Genomic DNA, 26,614 nt, shown 5'->3' on the forward strand with positions numbered 1-26,614 from the left:
GCGCTTGCGAAGAGGAAGTTGGCGCCAAACTAAACCAAATCATAATGTCGTATGAATCGGCAGCAACAGATCGGGCTCTAAAACTGTAGTAAAAGCGTACAGAAACCTAAGGAATTCAAACGTTTCCTCAATTGAAATGACACGAACCTGTCGATCGCATACTTATGATAGATCGAACACAAAATCAGAATTCCGTCAAATGAAGGGCCCTGAAGTACGAATCCGAGCATAACGTATAATTTAACGGTCAGAAATGGAATCCAATTGTTTTTCGCCATTGTTAAGGAAAGCTGATATTCAATACTGTGACGCCAAAAACTAAAAAAACCTCATTCACAATTTTCAAATTAGAGGCCATACCACCTAAGTGGGATAAATCGCGTCCTCATGTAAACTCATGCGAATACGGTCTCACCAGTGGAAACTAGCCCACTCAAGTGGGGTAGCCCACTCCATGTAAACAGGCCCTAAAAGGTATTTTACCCCAACAAGCCAAGACTTTGTCTACAGATGACTGGTTGAAAGCAACGTACCATACACTGATGAGGCCCTGTAAGGGGTATTTGAAATATGAAATAATTGAGATTGTCGGAATGAAAATATAAATATTTAGGTTTTTTAGTCTTGAAATATGAAATAACTTTGGTTCTCTGTATGAAATATTAAATAACAAAATAACTGAATACCTCTCTAAAATGTTGTGTGAGAATTATCTATTTGATAACAGCACTGACTCAAGTGGCTATTGATCTATAGAGCTGTTAAGATATCATATCACGCTTGGGTTTTTCTTTTGAATATTTCAACCTTTTTATGAGTTTAAAGGCTTTTCATACTTCACGTTTAGGAAAATTGCCAACATCAAATAATATCATAAAAATGTTTTTATCTACATTGATTGTTCCACATACATACTATGAATTCTTTCTAAGACTACTTAACTACTGTTTTGTAAACCACAATTTTGATTTGCTGATAGTAATATTAAAAAGGTTATAGTTAATTTTTCAATTTTTTTATTTGGGGTTAACATGTTTCCCGCAAAGTTATTCTTATCTTGAAAATGTTATTACTGGCCATATCATTGAATTCAGTATGGTGCCAATAAACAATGCTAAAAGTGATTAAAATTTACGTTATTTGACGCAAAACAAAATAACTATCCTCGATCAAACTATAAGGAAATATTATCAAAAGCCATGAACACGCAACCGTAAAGACAAAAGAAATTTGGCACTCTTTTCTGGCCACCTTAGTTGAGAATGTTTGTGGTTCTTAGCTGAGCACGACCCTGTGTTCTTTCTAATCATAATGGCTGTTACTGGATATGTTGGCTATTGGGTATGGGAACGTTCACATATTATGTAGTCAGAGATGGGGAGGGGGGATTTACACAGACGTTATGGCAATTACGCTTATTATGGCTATTTGTTAAAGTTTGTTAAAATAGTTGTATAGGGAGAAGGGGATTTTTCAAATATTAACGTAATATGTGCATATTCATTGTGTTGTCTCTCTTGAATAATAGTCCTTTTTTCTTTGGGCCATCAACTATCCCTTGATAGTGAAAACCACTCTATGAATGATAGAGGACAATACTTCCTGTCCGTGACAAGCTATTATGTTTTGCAATTCATCTAATAACTGATAGGCATCCTGTTTTTTATACGTTAAAACCAGGAGCTTTGCACCAATAGAAATTATCACTAACTGAAGTCAAAAATCTTGACCATTTTTTAAAAAATTTATACAGAAGTTGTTGAGGATCGATACCCTCATGAAAAAACTGGTTTCAAATTTACAACTAGCTATTAAAGGTTTTCCAATCTTTCTTCAAATTTTTGTCCCGGAAAGGAACTATGCCTTTTCCTAAGAATTTTTTCCCTTTTACCATTTCTACGCACAGTTTCTCATAGAGAGGAAGCCTATTAATCTGCAAAATCATCAATTTGCACAAAAAGGATGACAGCAAGATCTCTTAAAATTCATTTTTCAGGCACCGCGGAGCAGGGCGGCTGGGGGTGGTTTTAGCCCTCCCACTTTTTGCAAAAAATGCCAAATTTCAAGTATCAAACTACAAGAAAAGCCTCTTTCTATATGGTTTTAGCCCCCGCCCCCACTTTTTCTAGACCCCCCACTTTTCTCAACGCTCCGCGGTGCTTGTTTGTCCAAGATATGTTATCAGATATCTTTCAGACAAGTCTACGGTTAAATGTTAAATACCTGATCATAATTCCGCACGCTGATGAACTGGAATCATATCTTTTGTAAATGATATGTAACTGTAGCGCTGAGGCAGTAGCATGGAGCAACATAGTCATTAGGCTAGCAGGTGATGTGGCACTGCTTTACATTTCTCAGTGATATGCTCCAAAACTTTCAAAAAAATTTATGTTACCGTTTGATGAGAACAAAGTCATATATTTCGTAAAATTTTTAAAGATTTAGAGATCGAGCTTAATTTAAAATAATCTCGTCTCCTAGGCCAGAGAAGCTGCTTTCTTTATAAAATCTTGTAAGGGAGTGTCTCGCTAACTGAAAACGGGCTTTGAGTTTTAGTCCAGCTTTCAAAATCTATCATTTGATATCGTCATTCGATACATGAAATTGAGGACAATACGTCACTTGATACCTACAAATTTGACCAGCCGTGTAGACGTTTCAAATACAGTCAATTTGACAGAGAGTCTTCCTCATGCCAATGCCAATTGTTCTTCTACTAGGACATTCTAAATAGGTTGTTTTCAATTGCAAGGAATTTTAAGAATGAAGAATGACAAAATTTTTCCGGGCCCGTTTTACAAGCCCCAAAGATAAGCAACTTCAACACCTATTGGCGCCCTTTTGCTTGCTTTTCCCGGTGGGTCAAAGGGTAGCCAGTCCGCCACTGATCACTACAGTTCCAAAGAGAATGAATTCCCTATTTCTGCGAAAGTACGGGGCCCTTTGGCTTTTTTCCGAACAAATTCTTTCTACATTTGCAATATTTGTAGCTGCAAAGATTGGTTTTGAAGACTCGGTCCATTTTGTATGTGAGTCGGTCCAACTTTTCTTGACACCTGAAGGCAGAATGGAACATTTGACAATTTCAAAATAATTTGCTTTGGCAATTTCAAAATATGAAATAATTGCAAGGTATCACCATGAAATATGAAATAACGTCATCCCCCCTTATAGGGCCTCATAACTTCCTAGTTTTGATTGCGCGAAAATCGCGATTAAGGTCAAGACGGGTTTCATATCAACTAGACATCACTATAAATAGACATCTAGACATCTAGACATCCAGACTAGACATGTCAACTAGACATCATTATAAATAGATGTTGCATAGAGTAAGAGACACACATGGCACAAGAGATGTACGATACACAACCGTCAAAAATGAAGCAGGTATCACTTTCTTTCTTCATCGCATTTTCGTTGGTTAACAGTTTAACAGCTTTGAATTTGCAACGCTCGTTAACAGAGCTGCTTAAAATTGGCAAGGAACTTGGTATTGATTTTTGCAAAGATTTAGGGTATCAAGATACCGGAAAAATAAACTTTTTGAAAGAAATCAACCAGACGAAAGTTGCCCAGGGTTATCTATTCAAGGCATTTGAAGCGTTAGACAGGACTAACTGCTCAAAACTAGTTCGACCACTGGCTTGTTCCTTGTTGGCTCCTCCATTGCTAGATAGGTTTGGCAGCATACCTCCGTGCAGATCGATGTGCCTTGCCGTTGAGAAATCGTGTGCAGCAGTTCTGAAGTTTGCTGCAAGTTTAGGAGCATTGGCTCAAGGTAAGGAAACAAATTGAGTTTTTTTATTTAAGTACAAGCTGTATCTATTGGGTGCCACTATTCGAAAGCCCGGCGGGTTCACTTCTATGAGAATCTATATACCATGTGAGTTCCAATAATGGATTTCTACCCCCTTATCTCTGACATAACTGGCATCGCAACACAGCCTTATCTCTGAAAATTTGGATATGTAATACCCCTTTTCTCAGCCTTATCTCAGAATTAAATCAGCCTCATCAACCTTAGCAATAGATTGGATAAAAAGTAAAATGTAGCTTGCCTCAATAACTGACTCCAATAATTAGAAAAATATGATTATAAGAATTAAACAATGTTGATTTTGGTGCTGCAAAAAAACCTATTATCAGTTTTGATGCTTATGTGCACCCAATGTGAAACTCATGCTGAAGACATGTCAAGGTCAAGTCCGAACTGTGTTATGGCATGCTAGGATAATGAAAAGAAGAAAAAGTCTGAGCCAAAGATCTTAATCAATGAAGGCTAGTGCTTAGAATACCAAAAAGTACAAACAATAGTAGCCTGTTAAAAAAATCCATGTTTATCAACAAGTCAAGCTGAAAACCTGGCACAATTCAAGGTTGTGGAAGTTGTTATTCAGAGTTTCCCATTCTCGTACACAAGATAGTACACTGTTTCTGCACAGTTGCCCACATATTTCTATTTGCTCTTGCATACACAAGAACTTGTGGAGACCTTCCATACTCTGCAGATTGAACTTTGCAGGTGCTACTTAACCTGACTCAATCTTAAACTTTCAAGTAAGCAACTTTCAAGTAGCTATTGTCTTCATTACATCCACTATAAAAGACAATCAACAACACTTCATCTCAGTTTAGCTTAAAGCTTACATGTCGACATTCTTTCAAAGTCATTTCCACCCTTTCAGTTTAAAATGTCATACTTGCATTCATTGTATTGTGTATTGTGTCTTTTACATCACTGAGATTTTGCTGTTAAAGCTTGAGCATCTTGGGCGATCGAATTTTAACATCTTGCAATCAAATTAAAATTCATCTAACACAAAATACGATTCAAAACCGAATGAAATTAATGGCATGCGCCAGCCATACTCTGCAGACTTGTACTCGCCCAAGTTTTATGTTACAATATTTATTGGAAGTAAGTTGATATAGACAGTTGTTTTTTAAAACTATCTTTGTTCATTTTACTGGTTGTCTGTCTACTGCAATAAGCTGGAGCTATGACACTACACTATGTTGATTTCCTCATTTGCAACAAAAACTAGCAAGTTTTTTAACCCTAAGTCCTTGAGTCTTAATCTTTTAACCATGCATAAAATTTTTCTGCAAGCATAAATCCTTCCCTTACTTGGATGCTCTGTGGTTTCATATACTAAGGAGCAAAGTTATAAGGCATATTATAAATTCTTGTGTGTTTTAAAAGCAAAGGTAACAAACAAAAGTTATATCATGGCAACAGAACCCTATTTCAAATAATATTCTTGCAAGTAAAGTGTCTTTGAACCATCCAGGTAATCCCCTATAATGGCACTAAGGTATCTGAAACAATAAAAATGATGTTGAAACATACAATATATCCTTTATGTAAGCATACCACATTCTGCTTTGGCTTTATCTTGCATGATAAGAGTTCTGTAAAGACTTATTTGAATGAAATTTGACATTTGTTGGACTGGAACACACTAAAGTACTGCTTCGATGTACTCAAGATCTTTTGCATATTAACTCTACGTGACGCGTGATAAAAGGTTCTACCTCAGCGATCATTAGAACTTTCTAGGAGCTTCTAATTAGCTAACAATAGAGCAGCAAGCAATCTACTCTAACTACGCGTCCTAGACTAGCTACTAATTTCGAAGGTCATTAGCTTACTTACAAAATCAGCAATTACGTAACTGTTGACTGCACGTTCCCAACACTCCCACTCAATCAACAGTTTCTTTTCAGGTTTTATTGCATTCCGAGCTTGCAGCGTAGGTACTCATATTGACCTCTGTTCAATGATTTAGTAAGTAAGTCAGCCAGCATTTCTTTCGTGTTGCAATACTTTAGTAGCGGAGTCCCTTTTTCTACTTGTTCTCGAACAAAATGATACCTTATATCGATGTGTTCCGTCCGTTTATGTCCGACTGGATTTTTTGTCATCGACTGTATTTAGCTTTGCTGGCTTGAATTTTGTAGCAACTGCTAGCTAACGTCGAGAAAACTTGCGCTTAGGCCCTAAGGCCTAAACTGAGAGGAACACCATTTTTTGCAAAGCCTCTGCAAGGAGTCGAGTTGAACAGTAAAGGGAGAAAATCAAGGCACTGGTTGTATGAAATGTGTAAGAAAGCTCTTATTGTTACACTGTGATAGCTCATACACAAATCAGTAAATTTTGATAGAAATAAACACATTATATATTGATTTCTTTACAAATTAAAATATGATTGTTGTTGTTTAGTTGCTTACGAAGTTTTTTTATATGTAATGTTCTTTAGAGTTCTAATGAAGTCAATGGCCTTTTTCATACCCTTACTGGGAGTAAACTTTTCGGAAAGGTCAGGGTGAGTCAGTGATGACGTAATCATGAGTAGGAGGGTTGATTTAGTGATAATGCATGATTATGTCAGGGAAGGGGGCTAAAAAATATTGATTAGGTAATATGTGAGCGAGCCCTAAACTCAACACGTTACAAATTGGAATTTTTGGTATAAGACTTTCCTTTGAAATTTTAATTTAAGCACCATCATACTTCATGAAGAAAGCTGAAAAAATTCATTCAAGAACAACTAATATTAGACATTGAAACAATTTCTCAAAGCGAAATTTAGATTAAGTGTGATTTAAGGGTGTCCAGCTTAGACTTACTTAGTATTCTGCTTATAGTATTGGGTCATTTTTGCGTCGAGTTTACGCTGAGCTACCACTTCCCTCTTCTTTCAGAGCATATGTCGATTTGTTGTTATACTTGAATTTAAATTAGAAGAGTAAGTCGAAGAACGTTCCGAAGACTGCCTATCGCTATGAAGCGGAAACAAGTCAAAATTGATGAGCTCATTCCACGCAGAATCTCAAAAATCTATTGACCAGCTGTTGTTACCAGAAGTAAATCCTTCGAAACTCAATCTGCACCACCATCTCAAGTTGCACCACAATCCCAAGTTGTACCACCATCTGAAGCTTCACCGCCAACGGGAAATATCATGCCACACAGGAGCCAAAAGAAAGAACAGCAGCTTTAATGTCAGGGATATTTCATGATAAAGGCATTGGATATCATTATAATCCTGTGTCTAACCTTACTGGAGATACTAGATATGATCTTCTGTGCAACTTTTGGAAGCCTGGGCAGAATTTCATCTTTAAAGCCAATGGGTCAAAGCGAAGGTTTCGCTATAAATGGTTGGACACTTTCAAATGGCTGGCATATTCAGCTGCTCTTGACGGGGCTTTCTGTATCAATTGCGTGTTGTTTGGTGGAGACAGCAATCATAATTCTTCCAAACTCAATTGTTTTTTTAAAGCACCATTAAGTGATTGGGCCAAGGCCACTGTCCACTGTAAGATTTAATGATCACTGTACTAGGTCCCAGTTTCATAAAATCGCAACCTTTAGAGCAACTTAGTTTCGTGAATGTATGGAGAACAGGAGAGTATCCATGGACGTTATGATGCACTCACAAATTAGTGAACAAGTCAGGCTGAACAGGGAGAAGCTGATTCCGTTGTTGAGGTTGTAATTTTATGTGGCCGTTAAAACATTTCCCTTAGAGGTCACAGAGACGATCTGGAGTATTTACAAGCTGCTTTAAATAACCCAGGCAATCTTCAAGCGATTCTTGCTTTCTTGAAGAAATGCGGTCAAAATGAAGTTTTTGATCAGCATTTTACTCTTCCACGAAGAAATGCCACATATCGATCAAAAACTACCCAGAATGAGCTGATAAACATTTGCGGTGAGATTATCGCAGAAACTTTGACGAAAGAAGTAAAGGAGGCCAAGTTATTTTCGGTGTTAGCTGATGAAGCAGCAGACATTAGCAACACGGAGCAAATGGCCGTTGTTCTTCGCTTTATCGACAAAAATGGAAGCATACGGGAGGAATTTTTTGGATTTGCTCCAATTAATGAAGGTCTTTTGGGTGAGGATATTTCTTCAAAGATAAATGAGACAATATCTAGCCTTGGACTCGATATGAATAATTGTCGAGGCCAAGGTATGATGGTGCTGGTAATATGGCAGGCAAATGTTCTGGCGCTGCGGCGAGGATTCAGCAATCGTTCCCACAAGCACTCTGTGTTCACTGTCGTTCACATTTGCTTAGCTTGTGCGTAGCCTCTGCATGTCAGATTCAAGATGTGAAAAATATGATGTCACATGTACGAATCGTTTCGCAGTTTTCAATGCACACCCAAAGCGTGATAAACTCTTAAAGGAACAGGTACGATTGCTAATTCCCGAAAGTCGCCACCAACATTTAATTGACGTCTGCAGAACCAGATGGGTTTCTCGAATTGATGGTCTCGACATTTTGATTGAGCTTCTTCCTGCCATTGCTGCTGCCCTTGAGCAAATTAAAGACAACATCGACAGATCATGGAACACAGATTCTTCACGTGGCGCATGTGGACTCTTCTTCAACACTGTCTCTTTTCAGTTTCTCGTAACATTGGTGATTGTTTCAAGAGCTTTTGAGGTCACAAGACCACTTACCAAGCAGTTGCAAGCCTCTGATATGGATGTAGGGAAATCTGTTTCTAAAACATCCCTTCTTGCTTCCATGGTAAACAATCTGCGTTGTGAAATCGACCAGTACCATGAATCATGGTACCAAGAAGCTGCTTCCCTGGCAGATGTAATAGGAACTATTCCCAGCAAGCCAAGAAATATTTCGAGACAAACTGGGCGGTCAAACTTTCCGGCCGATTCTCCATCTGAATACTTCCGACGATCCATATCAGTGCCTTTTATTGATCACCTCTCATCCGAGATTTCAATTCGCTTTTCAGAAAGGAATCTTGTCGTTCTTGATGCGTTCAATGGCCTTCCATGCCATGTTATCTCTGATTGGAACTGGAAAGAGAAGTTCAAGCCTTTCCTGCAACATGTAAAGGATGATCTTCCTGAAAGACGCTACCTCCAAACTGAGCTCGAGATGTGGGAGGAGCAATGGAAAGGATACCCTAGCGACGTGCCTGCTGACTTACACTCACTGCTTCCTCTCATCGACAAGGTCACGTTTCCAAATCTGTTTACTGCCTTTCAAATGTTGGCAACACTTCCAGTAACCTCTTGTAGCTGTGAGAGATCCATATCTGTGCTGCGTCGTCTAAAAACGTACTTAAGAAGCACTATGAGTCAAGATAGGCTGAATTCTCTGGCTTTGCTACACATACATAGAGAAATAGAAGTAGACAGTAAAGAAGTCGTCGATCGGTTTGCCAGGAGACATCCTCGAACAATGAAACTTGTATATATTTTGAACTCAGGCCCAGAATGAATTTTTTACGTATTTTTAAGCTAAAAGAAAACTAAACCTTAGTTAAGTCTTTATTTAAGAGCAAACATAGAGTTAGTTGCTTGTTTCGGTTGAGAAAGAATTCCGTCAACTGAAAGTACAGTTTCAAGCAGTTATTTTAACAAAACTTTTATAACCTCTAAATTGCTACTAGCTTTATTTAAAAGTTTGTGCTAGTTAGAAATTTTATCTGAGATTCGCATGAAATTAAAGTCGTTTTCAGAGAATCTAAAGGGCATGGTCATAAAAATAAAATGCGTCTTATATCAAAGCATCAGTGGAAATGAATTTCCCAATGCAATGAAACAAGCAGATGTATCACCAGTATTTAAGAAAGAAATCCAAATGATAAAAGGAACTACAGGCCAGTAAGTGTTCTTCCTTCACTGTCTAAGATATATGAAAGAATAATGTATAATCAGATATTCTCATTCATTAAAATAGAATTATGCCCACTTTCATGTGGAATTCCGAGAAAAATATGGTACACAACATGCATTTATACGTAAATATACATAAAACTAAAAAATTTATCTAGACGATAAGAAAAAAGCAAGTATAATAATGAAGACAAATGTAACTTAAACAGTATGATATTTGAACATAAACAAACCTGAACGGAAAAAGCAAATGTTAAAATAGGAAATGCCACAATCCAAGAGACGAAAAAGGCCAAAGTACTTGGAATAACTTTAGCCAGCAAACTAAACTTTGAAGAACATGTAAAAAATTTATGTAAAGAAGCAGGTAGAAAGATAAATGCTCTAGTCAGAATCGCCCTTATATGAATGAATATAAAAGATCACTATTGATGAAAACCTTTATACTTAGTTACTTTAACTATCGCCCTCTTTTATGGATGTATTGTAGCCGCAAATCTGGAAAACTTATTGAAAATATCCATTAAAGAGCATTGAGAGTGGCTTACAATGATTTTGAATCAAGTTTTGATAATATTCTCTCACACAAAAAATAATGTCAGGATACATCAAAAGAACCTACAACTACTAGCAATAGAAATATACAAAACAGTAAATAAATTAAATCCAGTTTTTATGAAAGAGATATTTCAGTTGAATGAACTTGCATATAATTTACGAAATCAATCGTTTATACAAAAAAAGCCGAACATTGTTACTTATGGGCTAGATACAATATCATTACCTGGAATTCAAAACTAGCCCGGGGCTTGACCAATGACTGTTGAATTCATTCAGCAACTAAGGGAAACTTTGAGGGAGGTCATAAAGGTTGATTATACCAACTTATCCGTCTTAAATAAACAGCACGATGCTTGTTGCTTTGTTCTGAAGAATGTTTTTCCAAAAATCAAGTTTGGCCATTAACTGTTGTATTTTCACGGCCACTTCCGGCCGTTAAGACTTTGGTTTTTGTTGTCAGTAAGTCGAGTTTTATCAAAATTACCTTTCAGACTTTTTGGCCTCTGGCTGTTGAAATCTTAGACGTCAGAGGCCGGGTAACGTTGGTGGTACTTCACGTCAATTATATGTGCAGTTCTGCAAGGAGAAAATATCAACATTTTTCATGAATTGACCTTCAGGTATCATTCCTTATCGGAGGCTCCCCTTTATTGAGGTCATTTTTAAAATACTTGAAGTAAACCAGACTAGAGTATTGGATAGTAGAAAAGAAAACAGTTTTAAATTCTAGTTCCTATCTATTCCATCATAAACAACTAAATTATATTCAAGTAGGCCTACAACTCAGAAATTTTAAACATGCTATGGTATGGTCCAATCAGAAGGATTGCTCTAAGATTGTTATCAGATTTGATAATGAATTTGAAAAAGCAGCTAGGGTATTATCGTTTGCTTAAATGTGTAAGAGAGACGTACCTCCCATCATGCTCCGTACTGTTTATTCTGACTTTTGAGGTTTGGTTTTGAAATTCTAGGAGGATGTAAAACAACTGTCGATGGAAGGGACTTCAGAGGCACTGTGAACAAGACAGTTGGAGGCCATACTTGCCAGCATTGGAATGTTCATAAGCCCCACTCTCATCGGCAGCTAACGGCAAAAACACATCCATGGGAAGGGTTGGAAGAGAACTATTGCAGAAATCCAGATGGGGAGCCAGATGGGCCATGGTGCTACACAACATCAAAGTCGGTCAGATGGGATTACTGCGATGTCCCTACTTGCTTTAGTAAGTTGAGCATTTTTCCACAATCGCGGCGTCTCTCTAGCCTCAGGGGTCCGGAGATAGGCAGGTCTGTCGTTAAAGGGTGGCGTGTGGAATGTGACACCCCCCCCCTTGATAAAGAATTCTATTGCAAAAGCAAGGAGTTATTTGCCATGTAATGTAGGGGTGCTTAGTCGGCGAATTTCGGATGACTGACCCATTGGGACATAGAAAACCCCTTGAGCACAATTGTTAGCGACAGGCTTTATAATCCAAATGATGTCATCTTAGTCGAAGTTGTTGAAACGAGGCACTCTAAATCCCCGAGAAGCTTTTTTCATTTATTTTCACTTAATTCTCTTTACACACGATACCTATACAGTTACACACAAAATAGTAAATCTTTGGACTGTTGTCGATATATAAAAGTGGATAATGTCATGTTTCAATTTTTGCTCATAATTTTCTTCTCTATGTTAGAATACACTTACTTCGATCATTTTGAATAAGGGACAAGCAGATGAGTCATATGGTTAAGGACCGCGACAAAGGCCAACAAAAATATGTTAAAATGAGATACCATGCTAAAACTCTGCTTTATTTTATTCCTTTTCTGAGGAAAATTTGTAAGGCCACTTTTAAACGAGAAAAAGTGGATCGGATCTATAGTGGATCGGATCTAAAGTGAATCGGTTCTTAGTGCATCCGTACCAGTAGATCCGGAAGTGGAGAAACCAGATTTTTTGCTATGTCGTTAGCTGTATAATAAATCAAAGTCATGAAGCCAGGGACGCCGCGTAAGGGGGTGCGGGGGCTCGACCGCCCCTGTTGCTATTTGATAGGATTGCCTTTTGATAGGAGAGGCAAATGGGGCCAGAGTTACCTTTTTATTAAAGTACTCTTGATTAAAATATTCTTGTAACAATCAGAGAGATTCACATGAAGTTCTAATTGCAGTGCTTAGTTCATGAAGACATTTCTCAAAACTTGTCCTGCAGAAGATCGAAATAAAATGGCAGTTAGTAGTAGAAGGAAAGAAAGGAAATAGTAGAACTGGGAGTTATCTTTTAAAGGCCCTTTTACTCAAGCTTGACCCCCCTGCCCCTTGGTCGTTCCCGGCGTCCCTGCATGAAGCAAAATTCGTGTAATTATTATCTTCCTTCTTTTAGCGAGCCTTTGGTGCAAGATGCTGCCGAATCCCAGCAAGACGAGTGGCTGCCTTAACTTCAAATTTGATCCAAAGCTTCATAAGTATAAGGCTGTGGTTGAAGGAACTCCGAATGTATCTCAGGCAAAAAGTTGGAACCTGCCATTCAATTGAGGAGGAAATTGTTCATTGGACTTTATCTTTATAAACATGTTTTTACATTCCTTGTTTTATTAAGTAATCACCTTATTGAAAACTTTTTTATTAACATTGTGGAAGTAGCATAGGCGCAGACTGAAAGGGTGGGGGGCTCTGGGGCTTGAGCCCATCCTGATGAAAATTTGGGGGCCCTCTCTTGGAAATACATAAATTGGCTATGAATTTGTTAGACTTACTTATAATATTCTTGGTTTCACGCATAAAAATCACCTTAAGCGATTTCATCAAGATCAAACAATAGCGAACATTAAAAATACATAGAAGATCACCTTAAAACCCCCCAGCTAAGCCTCTTTCTACCCTCTGCCATAGGCAGCCTTCATTAGCCCACCCCTTGGAAAAAATATAAGTCTGCGCCTATGGGACGTAGAAATGGTATAATCAAGGTATAACTTTTTTGATTAAGTTTGCAAAGGAAACTATAGAAAAACTCTTCTGTTTACGAAGCCGGGACAAGTCGGTCGGGACAAGTCGGTCGGGAAGTCGGTCGGGACAAGTAGGCCGGGACAAGTCGGCCGGGACAAGTCGGCCGGGACAAATCGGTCGTTCAAAAACAAAGAATCAATCAATCGCGACCTTGTTCTTCTCGTGTCTCCTTTGATTTGCATCTTGAAGTTTTTACTTACCCTTGGTCATTATTCAACATAATCTGAGAAGTGTCTTTTGAAAAAGGCTCTAGTATTTTATTTTTCTTTTTCCGTGCCATCTTCAAAGACAAATAGTATCAAGATCTTGAAAATGGCTTTGAAAAAGCAAACATTTCAGTAAACTAAAGCTTTTCGTCTGACACTCTTCAGAGTTTTGAGGATTGAATAAAACAACATGTCCTGTCTAGTATTAGAAACAAAACTCAACCCGAAAGAGAACAGCCACCTCGGTCTGGCAGATCTAAAAGTACAACTAAAACCTGCGATTCTGCTATCGGGCTGCATTTGCAAGAAAACTCAGATTGTGCAAAAAACTATAATGGCAACATGTTTCGGATTATTGCTAAAGCCCGATCGACATAAGAACAAAAATAAAGCCCGATCGACATAAGAACGACATAAGACGGGTAAAGCCCGACCGCTATTGTGTAGACAAAAGGAATTTGTTTCACCTTAGGACTCCATTGGAAACATTCTCTATAGGCAAGCGGCACTGATTGGTCAACCTCAACAGTCATGTGCTCTCGTTTCTGATTGGCCTATTCTGAACCACAACTGGGTATATATATTTCCTACCGTAGAGTTTTCGATCTATGTTCTGACGTTTTAAACTTTGAAGAGTGTCAGACGAAAAGCTATAGATCTCTTCTGAACAGGCCTAATGTTTTAAAATCTTTATGCCCGATTTTGGAACTAACCACCAATGGCTCCTAAGCTCCAACAGACCATGACGGCAGTAGGAAAGAAAAGTGAAAGAATTAAACAAGTTTCAAGACTTATGTAATCGTGTTGTGTTATATAAAAGGAAAAGGGCTCCACTGCCAACTGGATAATCGCGTAATGGTGTGAAAACAAGCATTTGTGTAGGCCAAGTCAGGGTTTAGGTTTATGAACTTCACATTTTGGCTGTGAATTTCACACATATGTTGGTTTCAAATGTCTCGATAAAACAGAAAAAAGAATTGCGAAACATTTTCAGATTGTTATGCCAAATGTTACTTGGTTATTCACTATGTTATGCCAAAAACATACTAAAATTTTGCACGTCATGCTGTCCATTAGCTATTTTCTGTCGAAATTCAAGAGATTTTGTTACAAAATGATAACTCACTGAAATAGAAATTTTATTCTTTGTTTCGGAAAGCCATCAAACGGCGCTACACACTGCCTTTTAAATTTTTTAGAAAAGCGAGTTTCTTGACTTGCAACGTTCTATAGAAAATCTCTATAATAATGCCTAGAGACTTTTAAAATTGCCAATACCCGAAATTGGCCATCAAAAAAGCCAACACACCAAATGCTTAGTTACGTGTCTGATTATGAATTCTAACCACAAATGCAGAAAAATAACAGAAATTCCGCTCACTGCAATCAATCTTGGGTTATAGTACAACAATAGTAACATAAATCAAAAGTGTTTCTTTCCAAAGTTCGATAGAAATTATTCTTTTCTGATCTAAGCGTATGACAGCCTCACGCTGGGCACCACTGTACACCAGATAATTTCTTTAATTTTTGACGTAGATGGTTCTAAAGAATTAAATAACGTTTACTTTAAGATTTTACAAATTCTATCAATTATCATTCTTTCCGGTGCATTTCATGCAGCTGTCGTGTGAATGCCACAGAAATCTGAATGTTGACTGTTGTCACACAATCACAAACACACAACCGTTGCCCGATGATCGCATTAAGCGTGGAACTTGGAGTAGCAAGTTAAAATTGTTTTGCTTAGACACCAAAGGCATGTACAGCTTTGCCTATTTGGCATCAGGCACTTAATGACAGACCGGTAAACAGTAATTCTTCTTACACTCGAAGATAGACGCCAATATGAATCGTTTTTAAGCTGAAGCCGGTTTAAATGTTGGGGTACCCCTCTACAGTACTATTGCACTTGAAAAGCAAAAAAAGTAACACCTACACTATGCGAGCAAAAGTATTGCAATGTTGGTGTGTGAATAAAGAAAAGGCCACGACAGCAGGCTGCTTGACGGATTCCGATGGAATTCTTGCGTCGAAATATCGATAAAAAGTAGTAAATAAGTAACACCGCAACGCGACGAGAATGAACAAAAACAAATACACATGGAAATCAGTAATGGATAATATTTCGCCCCGGCATACGGGGCTTCATCAGAGCAAAATACCATGTTCCCGCCACAAAATGGGAACACTGTCGCCAAATTTTTTATTCTAGCTCAAGTTCAATTAGCCATAGCAAAATCTTAAGTTGACTGTTTAGATTGAAAACTATGGAAAATGTATCGAGGTGTAAAAATTATTACTGATTGCAAAATATTCTTGATATTTCCAATTTTCTCGCAGTAACGAACATTGTGGGAAAAGGAAAAATGATGAAGTACCGGTAAAATATATGAAAGAAAAAGTTGTTATTTGCGTAAACTTCTGAGATTTCTCGGACCTCGGAAATATTGACTTTATGCTTGGATGCGTGAAACTGTTCATTTTCTTCTCTGCTGTTGGGGAAAAGGTAATATGTCTTTACGTACTTTTTTGTACTGGAGCGTGCCTAATGATGTATAGGCCATTTCACGATATGTTGCTAACCGCTTAATATATTCGACGAAACAAAACGTAACTGTAATATATTTCCTTTATAAAAGTGAACTGAATGAGAAGAAATACAATGGGAAGCCCCCTCCCCCTACCCTGGGTACCAGACTCACTATATATGAAATAAAATATTTTATATTTAGTGAGTCTGGTACCCAGGGTAGTGTCAGGCTAAACCCTTCTCTTATAATTAGGCAAGTATGGCTCAGGAATGCAATTAAACCTTCCCAAATAACAATAACTTTAAAAATTACATACTTTGGATAGTACAATATAAAGTTCAATAAAGTTTGCTAACGGACACACGAAAAGTAATCACAGGAAGCTAAAACAAGGTACGGACATAAAGTTTTTTCATCAATTTATCAATCAACCTCGTTTTGCGTGGATTTGTCACATGGAAGCAAGGGAATTTGGGATCATGACAGATTAGCATGTTTTGCAATTATTGTTATTTATTGGTATCAAGGGAAACAAGAATATGGAATGCCGTTTTTATTCATGCAAGGACAAAAGTATCTATATTATTCTGAAAGATAGGGAAACAACTGTTCTTGGTAGAGGTCCGCTAACGAAAATAAACGACGTAAAATGCTCTCGGGAACATGGTATGTAAAGTTTCCCCATTTGCATGAATTTGTCAATAAATTATTGACACGTAGATAAAGTTTACCTTGAATTTGATAAGCATTTTGCTTGTCTATGTTGTTATGTTTTGTAAAAATCACAGAAAATTCAAAATTTGCGACTGTTAAGAACTCCATCTTGCAACATTGTTGTTGTTGTTGTTTGGATCTTTTTTTAATTAGGGAGCAAAATATTTCTTATTTCTGAATACGATATAAGTGAAACTAATCTAATTCAAATAACTAAAGTATATTAAGTTTTCTTGGTTTCTGATCTGCAAAAGGATGGAAGTTGCATCCTAATATAAGTTACAGAGAACATATTAATTTTAAAGTTATATATTAAAAACCTTTTGGGATTGATATTGTCATAGAGTTTTAGAGTGTACAGGTAAAGGCCAGCCTGCAGAATATGACAGTTCTCAATAAGATCTTGCTTACTGCAGCATACAGCAGTTTCCAAAGTAGGTTTTGGGTGTGCAAGAGCAAAGTTTCAAGTATGCAAGTTTGCACTTTGGCATGAGTGTTTACTTCAAATGTGCACATTAGTGTGAACTTCACGTTTTCATAAAGCCATTGAGGCTTACATGTGGAAAATTTCACAAGAGACAGACCTTCTACCCTTCCTGCATTTTCCATGTCTGTCACACATTTTTTTGTATCACGCATCATAAAATCCTCAATAATAGGTGAATTAACAACAAAATATTTTGTCAGATAAATTTTCGGCTGATAAACTTTGTCAAAAAAGTTTCTGACAACTTTTCAGAATTTCGTTGTGGAAAAAAAAATCGAAGTGACTTGTAGAGTCTCTATTCTATATCTATATGGTATGAAAGTTTATAAGCAGAGTATAATTAAAAGTAAATGTGTGAGTATAAGCATAAGACTCGGAAAGCATAAGACCATCTCCAACAGAAAAAGTTGGTTCCTGTGGAGTTTGGGTTGAAATTTGGGTTAAAATGTGCAAATACCTTGAGCAAATGAAAAAAATAGTTCCGTTGAGTACAAAAAAAGACAGAGATGAAATATCTTGAAACTGTGATAAAAAACAGCTAGAACAGTAGCATAGCCAAGGTGGTACGATATAGGGGGGGGGGGGTGTAAAGGCGAGTTGAGCAAGGGAAATTTAGGTATATACCCTTTTGAATGCCAGAAAATGCCCTTTCTAAAAGAGATGTTTTGCCATTTTTCAAAGACTATTGCCTTCCCATCACTATGCCACTGTGAAAACGAAGTTAGGTAGTTCAAGTACAGACAATCATGATAATGATTATGATGATGATTTAGATTATCTTCATCGTAGGCATTATAATTAAATTATGAAGATGATGTAAATGAGAAAATGATGTTATTGACTTAATTAAAGGATACATAAATTTGATTCCTGACCTCATGTAATAGTTTTTCTATGCGAATTCACAAAATCTTAAATGCATAAAATTTCATCATAACCAGATTTTATGCCCCAATGTGAATGCCCTAATGCCATTAACATGGACAGAAATTCTGGGATGCCCCTAAAGTCATTATTAAAATTGAAATGCAAAGAAAATGTCATACTTCATCTCAAACTACCTTTCAAAGAGTGACATTTTCTCGCAATCACCAAAATGTCTGAGGGAGGTCCCTGAACCCTCTGACTAGGCCCACTTTGCCAATGCTTGACAACGTTGATGGTAAAATTACATTGTCACATAGAGTTAAAAGTTCAAATACATGCTTTTGCAATGCAGTGTCTTACTGTAATATTGAGGAATGTGAGTAAATTATATCAGGAATAAGAAATTGATTAAATGAGTAACAAAGCCATGTTGTGACTACAATAACCAGATAATAGTAAGAGTTTTGAGTTTATCAGCCATATTAATGTTGATTAAGATCAACATGCATTTCTTTTCTCTTGCAAACCCGGAGTTGACTCAACTAGATGAAATCTGGCATCTGATTATTCAGTGTCCAGTCTTGTTGTAAAGGCATCAGCTTCTCCCTTGTGCAAAAGGTTATTTAATTATGCAAAGTTTAACATTTTCAAGCAAATTAATACCTAATTATACCTAATTTGATTTCTTAGTTCTCAGTTACTGCTCTTAATTACAATTAAATCAATTATTGTTTTTGTTTTTATAGTTGAGGTAACTGCTGATTATCAATCAAAAGAGATTGAACTGAAACAGGTACTAAATTCATTTTAATTTTTTAATTTATTTTTGTTTAGGTTCAATGCATGGACAAAGCTTTTGTTGTCAGCTTCATTTAAGGTATTCTTACTTTGTAACAATTCATACACTTTATATTTTTATTCTTAGCATGTTATCTTTAATATTCTTAAAAATTAGTGAAGATGCTTAAGTTAAAATTTGCCATTGCATAGAAAAAGGTCCACACACTTTGTTAATAACTTTTGGTTCTATTAGCCATTAATCATATTGTACTTGACTTTTCGCTTATAAATAATGTTTGAGAAAATTGTCAATCTTATGATTTGGCTAATTTTTACTTATTTTCCGATTATTTGTGTAAAATTTTAAATGCCAAAAATTGTGGTAGAACTGTTTCTTAAATGTGTCCTGAAAATGCCAGAAAAATTGACTCAATAGTTTTTTACTATTTTATTTTAACCGTTTGGAACCTTATGCTTAATCCTATTCGAATAAATATATAGGTCTAGTTTACAATACCTAACCAAGTTTGGAGCTTAAAGGTGTTGAGTCATGATGAAAGGAGATGATATACCCAAACATACCTAAATCCACTGAGTCGTTATTTTCGTGCTGCAATGCTATTGGTTGACCTGGAACTAGTCACATGAACTCACCTTGTACTAATTAGCCAAAAAGTTTCAAACAATAGCAAGTTGTCAAAGACAATGGATGAGAATATCACGTGAAACTGCAGCAATCACTCAGAAGCCAATTGTTCCCCTATAGAAAAGTCCTATTTACCATGACTCAATGCCTTCAATTTATCAAGTTAGATCTTCTTGTATTTGTTAAGTTAGATTATTACTTAGAACATTGTTATCATATGTTGGTATTCAGTCAAAGTATTATTAATCATCACTTATCAATAGTCTTAGAGTAATGTGGCAACATGGGGCATTTTTTGTTATAATTCTGTCATGATTCCATTGCATTTGTCATTAATGGGTCCTTTATAATATCTATCAGCCCTAAGGCTTCTTGAATGTTTTATGAATGATTTTCTTTATCTACAGTTAGGGAGAAATCCTAGTGCAGTTGGATCAACACTTCTTAAGAGAGGAGAGAGGAATTTTCTGGGTCCTGGTGCTGTCTTCTCATTTCTTGACGGAAAGCACAACTTTCGTGTTCAATTTATAGACACCAATACTCCACTGTTAGAAGAAGGAAATCTAGAGAAGACTTCTTGTGCAAATAAATTTAAATGTACTTTTCAAAACATTAGAAGATCCTTATCCAAAGAAACGCTTGTAAAATCTGACAAAATACCGTCTATATCCTTGAAAACAAAAAAGGGAGCAAGTTGTGACGATCCGGTGCCTGGTTTTCACGCTGTGATGGACTCAAACAAAGAAGAAAATGTCTTGCCAGCATCAGGCTGTCAAAAGAGTGGAGATGCACCACCGTTTGAATCCCCATCTGGAAAGAGAAAGCGTAAAAGAAGTGATGACCCCCATACGGCTGCTTCTGAAACACCAAAAAAATTGAGAAAATCATTAAGTGGAAAACTACTTTCTTGCGTTTCTGCCGAGGATGAGACAGATGTAGACATGGACAACCTGAAAGCTGAGTTTGGTAATGAAATTTTGAAAGAACTTGAAAAGGAATTGAGTCGATCGGGTGGCTCACAAGCTATTTCTAACACTCAGAAAATAGATTCTTCAAGCAACATACAGCATGACTTGAATGTTAAAAACATGAAAACTTCTGAAAAAGCAGCGACAGAGGTAAAGGAAAACTCATGGAAACTTCAAGAAGGACTAATGGTGTTCTGCGGAAAAGGCGTGAAAGCAAGAGAAAAGGTATTGCTTGAATTTCTATAAAATTTTCTCGAAATATTCTCTGCTAACATTTCAAAAAAGGTATTACTGATTTGCATCGAACTGTTTATATTTCTTAGGTGGCATGCTTCGATCTTGATGGCACCCTTATCTGCACAAAATCAGGAAAGGTTTTTCCAACTGGGCCTGACGATTGGAAGTAAGTGAGGCATTACCTTGATTTTTCAGTTTTGGGATAATTCTTTGTTTTCTCAAAATGATTCAGAAAGCTATATTCAAAATTGATTTGAAGGTCCTACCAGCCTATTTCATTGGCAGAATCACAAATAGATCTTAGCAGAAGAAAGAATGAATGAATATTAAATTTTAAGTTACTATTCGCTCAGTATTCTTCAACTCCTGTCATAAACATCAACTTGAAAAATATAATCATGAGCATTGTTCAAATGACTAAAAGTTGTGTTGACATAACTGTAACAGTTCAGTAGAAAAGAAGGAGAAATTAATGGAACAAAGTCACCTAACCCTCACAATGACAACTGTTCAAATGGAAGGACCATCTTGAGAGCCCAAACCATTCATTTCATTGTACCGATCAAAATGATCCACACTCGTAAAATTGCGAATGGTCATCAGGGCATGGTTTCGAAAAACAACAACTGGAATAAAACAAATAAACAAAAAACACATTATAGGAGAGTTGATTACCTGCACCAATTTTTAGGCAACTTCGTGGACGAATAAGCATTGGGAGCCGCAAGTATTAATTATCGATAGAATAACTTAGATCCGTGAAAAAAAGTTCTTCACAGACATTCAAATATTTCTTATATGCAATTTCTTAAACTGAGTCCAAATTATCATATATACAAACTACCACACACTTTATAATTTTGGGTCCAGCAGTATCAAAGCAGCTAAAGATAATGTGCGCCTTCATCTGGAGCTGATACTACGCCGTAGTTTTAGTTTAACAAAAAGCTGTCATTAATGCGCATCTCCCTTCAATCTATTTCTCATTCGTGTTGGATAGAAACAACATATATTTGATTTTTTAAAATTCCCTTGCCTCATCACTATCTAAGGCTTTCCATTAGATAGTGTCCCAACTAAGATCGTCTAAATTTATAATAACTCTTTTCAGAAATCATTCATAAGAAACTTTGAAATGAAGAAAAACTATCGAAAAAGCTTCAAGTCAGAAAAGTGAAAATTTGTTGATATTATAATTTAACTTTTGAAGAAGCAGTGGAAATGGTAAACTCGGAGCAGATTATGCTATTATTCTGAAAGTGATTAGATTAAAGAAACCCCACCCCCCCCCCCCCCTCAAGCTTTTTCATCTAGAAAACCACGTGGGACGGCATGCAAAAAAGAACCACATGGAACATGACAACCTGTTGCAATTTCTAATGAAAGCAACGAATTCAATGCAGATTCATAGTCTAAAAAGTGTCTTCTAATGCTAATGTACAAGATTATATATTTATTCGCAACAGACTTTATTTTAAGACACTTTCATCACTGCATAGAACAACTTGAATCTCATTCTTAGGTTCAAAGGGGTGTGGCAAAGCAAGAAGTGTTTTGGAAGCTCTATATTTATAAATTACAACAGCGCACTTGCGACCTGGTGGAGAGTATTTGCTAGTAAGTTTTCCATAGTCCAATTATCTGTCTTCCCTCGTGACTCCTCCCAGCCTACATCGCTGAATTAAGCCCTTGTTAGAGATTTAATTGTTCTAGCATTTATAACGGTCAACGCTGGAGAAGGTAACCATTTAACTGAAATACCCCGTCTCTCGATAAACAACTCCCTGTACTTTGATTTTAAAATTAACCTCATGAAATGCATAGCCTCGATTGTTGAACCAACTTTGCGACCACGCCCTTCATATTACCTTAAATTCATTCATTCGTTTGAAATCTTTTGCTATTTTTATAGCATTTTTTTTACTTTCTATTTATTCCATTTTAAGATGGAATTTATTACTTTTTGAGGCTCCCTAGATCTTGAGGCCCTAAGGCAATTGGCCCCCTTGCCCCCTCTCGGCGGCGCAGGGTGTGGGGTTGGTAGAGTCACAAGGTAATGAGCATAGCATGACTGTGGAGAACTTACTAGCAAATCTATTCTCTATTCATATATATTATGAACTTGTCGCAATAGTAAAGAGCTTTACTAATCGACCGATGAAAGTTTCTCGTTCAGAACGATAGTTATCAAGTATTTTCATAGCATTTAAATTCTGTTCTAGATCCATAGTATTTTCATAGCATTTAAATTCTGTTCTAGATCCATGATTTAGAAATATTTTGTTTTGAGGTTATTATTTGCCAACGTGAAGAGCAAAATCAAGCAACTACATGATGCAAGTTATAAGGTAATTTTCACCGAAGTCTTAAAGTTTCTAAAGACTGCAAACAGTATTTCATATTCCGCTACTTTATGTCCCTTTATTTTTCTGCCATCATCCTATGTTAAACGAATGCCTTTTATCGAGGGAGACGAATGAGTTTTGATAAACAGAATTAGACTTTCGAAATTCCGAGGGGCAATCCCATCGTTCCGAGGGTCTGGGTCTCTGCCACAGGGGTACGGGGAGTCAGGGGGCATGCCCCCACTTCTGCGCTAAAACAGTTTGAATTAGTCTAAATTTTATTGTTGATCAACCTGAAGATTACAGCAAATATATGGAGTCAAATTCTTCAAGTAAAACAGCTTTAGTATAACTCTTGCTACAACGAGGTAAAGGGGCTAAGTGGTGGGTATGAGGATCATTTATTTACATAGCTGCCCCAAGTTTTGAATCGTTATTACATTCTCTCCTACTTATACCCACCGTGCATCAACATGCTATTAAAAACTGAAGGTCTTTTTAAACTTTGAATTCTTGCTAACGGTTATCATCTAAGTAATAAAATTGATTTGACCTTTCCTTTCCGTGCTTAGATCAAATGAACTTTGAGTCTTCTTTCTATTATTGTTGACAGGATTTTTAACACCAAATTACTCCAAATGCTTATTTCACGTGCAAACGCGTGAGATGATGCCATGATTAAATCGGATTGAAAAGCGTGGTGTACTATGGCCGTGTCTCTTTTAATATGCGTAAGACAGATGTCCATTGAGAAAGCTTGCCCACCAGTTGGATCAAATCCTAAAAGGCTTTAGTGATTTATTACTCATATGCTGCCCTGCTGTCTTGCTATAATACTGCTCTGAAATGATGAAATTTTCAACAAAAACACCCCGTCCAGACTTATGCGGATATTGTTGAATCCGCAAACTTTTCTTTTTGAGCTAGCGTTAATTGGAGATTTCAAATGATTCAAAAGGAGGCTCAGTTTAAGAATAGGAGTTTACAGCAAAACTTTGCTGTTTCTTATAATTCCTCAAAATATGATTGCCTTTATCGACAGTAGCTATTTGTTGAAACGGTTGTTATCCTGGGTACCAGAGCCACGTTAATTCGAGCGCAGAAATAGAGGACAATCACCGTGATCAATTTTGGAAGGCGCTTTCCTGATTGGTTAAAAACCTTAGACACGAGAATGGGTAAGGGTTAGCCTAGAGCTACTTTCTGTTCTTCTCAGATAAAGGCTCCTTCACTTCTCCGCTCTTATTTTCTATTTCCGTGTTTGAATTATGTGGCTCTGGTACCCAGGATAGAAGAGTATAGAAAAAGAGTAGTATTATTATTCTAATAATTTTGTCCTCATGACTATTGTTTTTTATTATTATTGCTGACCAGTCTATTGTAAAGTGCTCGATTCCCACTATATATCTTGTGTGTTATTTTGTGTAAAATTTCCTCGAATAGATACTACCATGTATTCCTTGCCTCCTTAAAGCACTAGGCGTTCATACTTTAATTTTTCTGTACGTTTTCTATTCTTTTTATTGATCCTTTCATTTTACTTTTCCTTGCAGATTGTTTTGTTTACAAATCAGGTAAATGATAATGTTTACAGCATAACATTCTATTTCGTAAAGAAGTCAAGAAAAGATGGTTAGGTTTTTGGGGGAAATTGATCCTTTGTCATTTTTTTATCTGTTACACTTATTGGCGGATACAGAATAAGATTTGACGGTCGTATATTAAAGCGACATCCACGAGGTCCTTAGATCTTGCAGTAATTCTGAGGGTGATGGGATTGGGGAAATTTTTCAATATTTAGTCAGCTCTGAAACGTGTTAATTTCATCAAAAATATCTGCTGATCTACGGTCCCCCCCCCCCCCCCCCTCCTGTGCACCTCTTCTGTATAGGAAGTTTGGAATCTTCTGTTCGACACCCTGTATTCGCCCTTGGTTACAGTTTTGTGGACATTAAAAGGAAAAGGCTAGATTTACTCGTATCGATGCCTATTTGTTGAGACTATGAGGTAGATAATATATGGTTTGCTCTATACAGAAAGATGGTCCTCCAAGTGATTTGCCAATAGTACACTCCAGTAAGCGGGGCTTTTCTAAAGCCAAATACAAATTGATCATTTTATTCATCACTTCAGGCGGTAAATTCAAAGTCTGACAGGCATGAATTTAGTTATTTTTATTTCAATTTTTACTTTTGGTTATTTGTATTTTCAATTTTTATATGCATGTAATCATAGTTTCTGCTGATAAAAGACAGCTTCGGCTAAAGAAGCCGGTTGCGCAAGAACCTTTAAACTGGAGTCATTGGCAATGACATTTTGTATCTCCAATTGCATTAAACTTTGTAATTCAATTCAAATTGACGTTTTTATCTTGTAGAAAGGCCTTGGAAAATGGAAGGTATCTGTAGATGGGTTCAAGCAAAAAATTATAAAAATACAAGAAGCTTTGGATACTCCATTGCAGGTATCATTTGATTGGAAATAGTTACTCTATAGGCATTAGTGAATGATATAGTAATGATATATACCAAGCAACACTTTGCACTAATCAGAGCATTCGTGAATGATATAGTATTGATATATGCCAAGCAATATTTTGCACTAATCAGAGCATTCGTGAATGATATAGTAATGATATATACCAAGCAATACTTTGCACTAATCAGAGCATTCGTGAATGATATAGTATTGATATATACCAAGCAATACTTTGCACTAATCAGAGCATTTGTGAATGATATAGTAATGATATATACCAAGCAATACTTTGCACTAATCAGAGCATTGGTGAATGATATAGTATTGATATATACATCAAGCAATACTTTGCACTAATCAGAGCATTGGTGAATGATATTGTATTGATATATATAAAGCAATACTTTGCACTAATCAGAACACTCGTGAATGATATAGCATTGATATATACCAAGCAATACTTTGCACTAATCAGAACACTCATGAATGATATAGTATTGATATATACCAAGCAATACTTTGCACTAATCAGAGCATTGGTGAATGATATAGTATTGATATATACATCAAGCAATACTTTGCACTAATCAGAGCATTGGTGAATGATATTGTATTGATATATATAAAGCAATACTTTGCACTAATCAGAACACTCGTGAATGATATAGCATTGATATATACCAAGCAATACTTTGCACTAATCAGAACACTCGTGAATGATATAGTATTGGTATATACATCAAACAATACTTTACATTAATCAGAGACCAGTGATTATTTATTGAAAGAATTCTTTCAAGACTATAGAGAAACCTTTCCAAATGGTGTTTTATTGTGCAAGGCAGATTTATATAATTTTATCAGCCAGATTTATAAGATTTATCGGCCAGAATAGTTTTCGGTAATTGGAAAAATAGCTAGGAAAGTATTCTTTCCCTCCCATGCCGTTTGTGTAACTTAAAGTTTCATGATTTTAAACTATGTGGTGAAAGATCGACGCTTCAGAAATGAACCGTCGGGAGATTTTCATAACCTGAATTTGTTTCTCTCTTCATAGTGCTTTGTGGCAACTGGGGTAGATAAATACAGAAAACCAGTGACAGGAATGTGGCAAGAATTGTGTAGCAAAG

The 26,614-nt window shown here is 36.5% G+C and overlaps 3 protein-coding genes across 5 annotated transcripts in view; all 3 read left to right on the forward strand.

Annotated features, from left to right (window-relative positions):
- Window positions 1-3,281: 3,281 nt before the first annotated feature.
- LOC135691020 (uncharacterized) lies at window positions 3,282-13,474 on the forward strand. Its single transcript, XM_065208742.2, has 3 exons — window positions 3,282-3,784; window positions 11,203-11,454; window positions 12,600-13,474. The coding sequence occupies exons 1-3, from the start codon at window positions 3,349-3,351 to the stop codon at window positions 12,749-12,751; spliced, it is 840 nt and encodes a 279-aa protein (XP_065064814.2). The 5' UTR covers window positions 3,282-3,348; the 3' UTR covers window positions 12,752-13,474.
- LOC148960313 (52 kDa repressor of the inhibitor of the protein kinase-like) lies at window positions 7,841-11,195 on the forward strand. The gene has a single exon (XM_089114029.1). The coding sequence runs from the start codon at window positions 8,112-8,114 to the stop codon at window positions 9,267-9,269; it is 1,158 nt and encodes a 385-aa protein (XP_088970155.1). The 5' UTR covers window positions 7,841-8,111; the 3' UTR covers window positions 9,270-11,195.
- Window positions 13,475-16,386: 2,912 nt separating the features above from the next.
- Window positions 16,387-26,614, forward strand: part of LOC135691017 (uncharacterized protein F21D5.5) — a 99,554-nt gene continuing 89,326 nt past the window's right edge. The window contains exons 1-8 of one of the 3 annotated variants that reach the window (XM_089113996.1): window positions 16,387-16,628; window positions 18,777-18,823; window positions 19,864-20,649; window positions 20,748-20,827; window positions 22,952-23,009; window positions 24,560-24,580; window positions 25,384-25,470; window positions 26,542-26,613. In XM_089113996.1, coding sequence (XP_088970122.1) covers window positions 16,502-16,628; window positions 18,777-18,823; window positions 19,864-20,649; window positions 20,748-20,827; window positions 22,952-23,009; window positions 24,560-24,580; window positions 25,384-25,470; window positions 26,542-26,613 — 1,278 coding nt within the window. In that variant the 5' untranslated portion in view covers window positions 16,387-16,501. Of the gene's footprint in view, window positions 16,629-18,776; window positions 18,824-18,864; window positions 18,908-19,863; window positions 20,650-20,747; window positions 20,828-22,951; window positions 23,010-24,559; window positions 24,581-25,383; window positions 25,471-26,541; window position 26,614 lie in introns of all 3 variants that reach the window. The other 2 variants (XM_089114008.1, XM_089114000.1) reach the window with 2 other exon arrangements.

The sequence above is a fragment of the Rhopilema esculentum genome, chromosome 4, assembly GCF_057945365.1.
Source record: "Rhopilema esculentum isolate cy_ngs chromosome 4, ASM5794536v1, whole genome shotgun sequence".
Taxonomy (NCBI): domain Eukaryota; kingdom Metazoa; phylum Cnidaria; class Scyphozoa; order Rhizostomeae; family Rhizostomatidae; genus Rhopilema; species Rhopilema esculentum.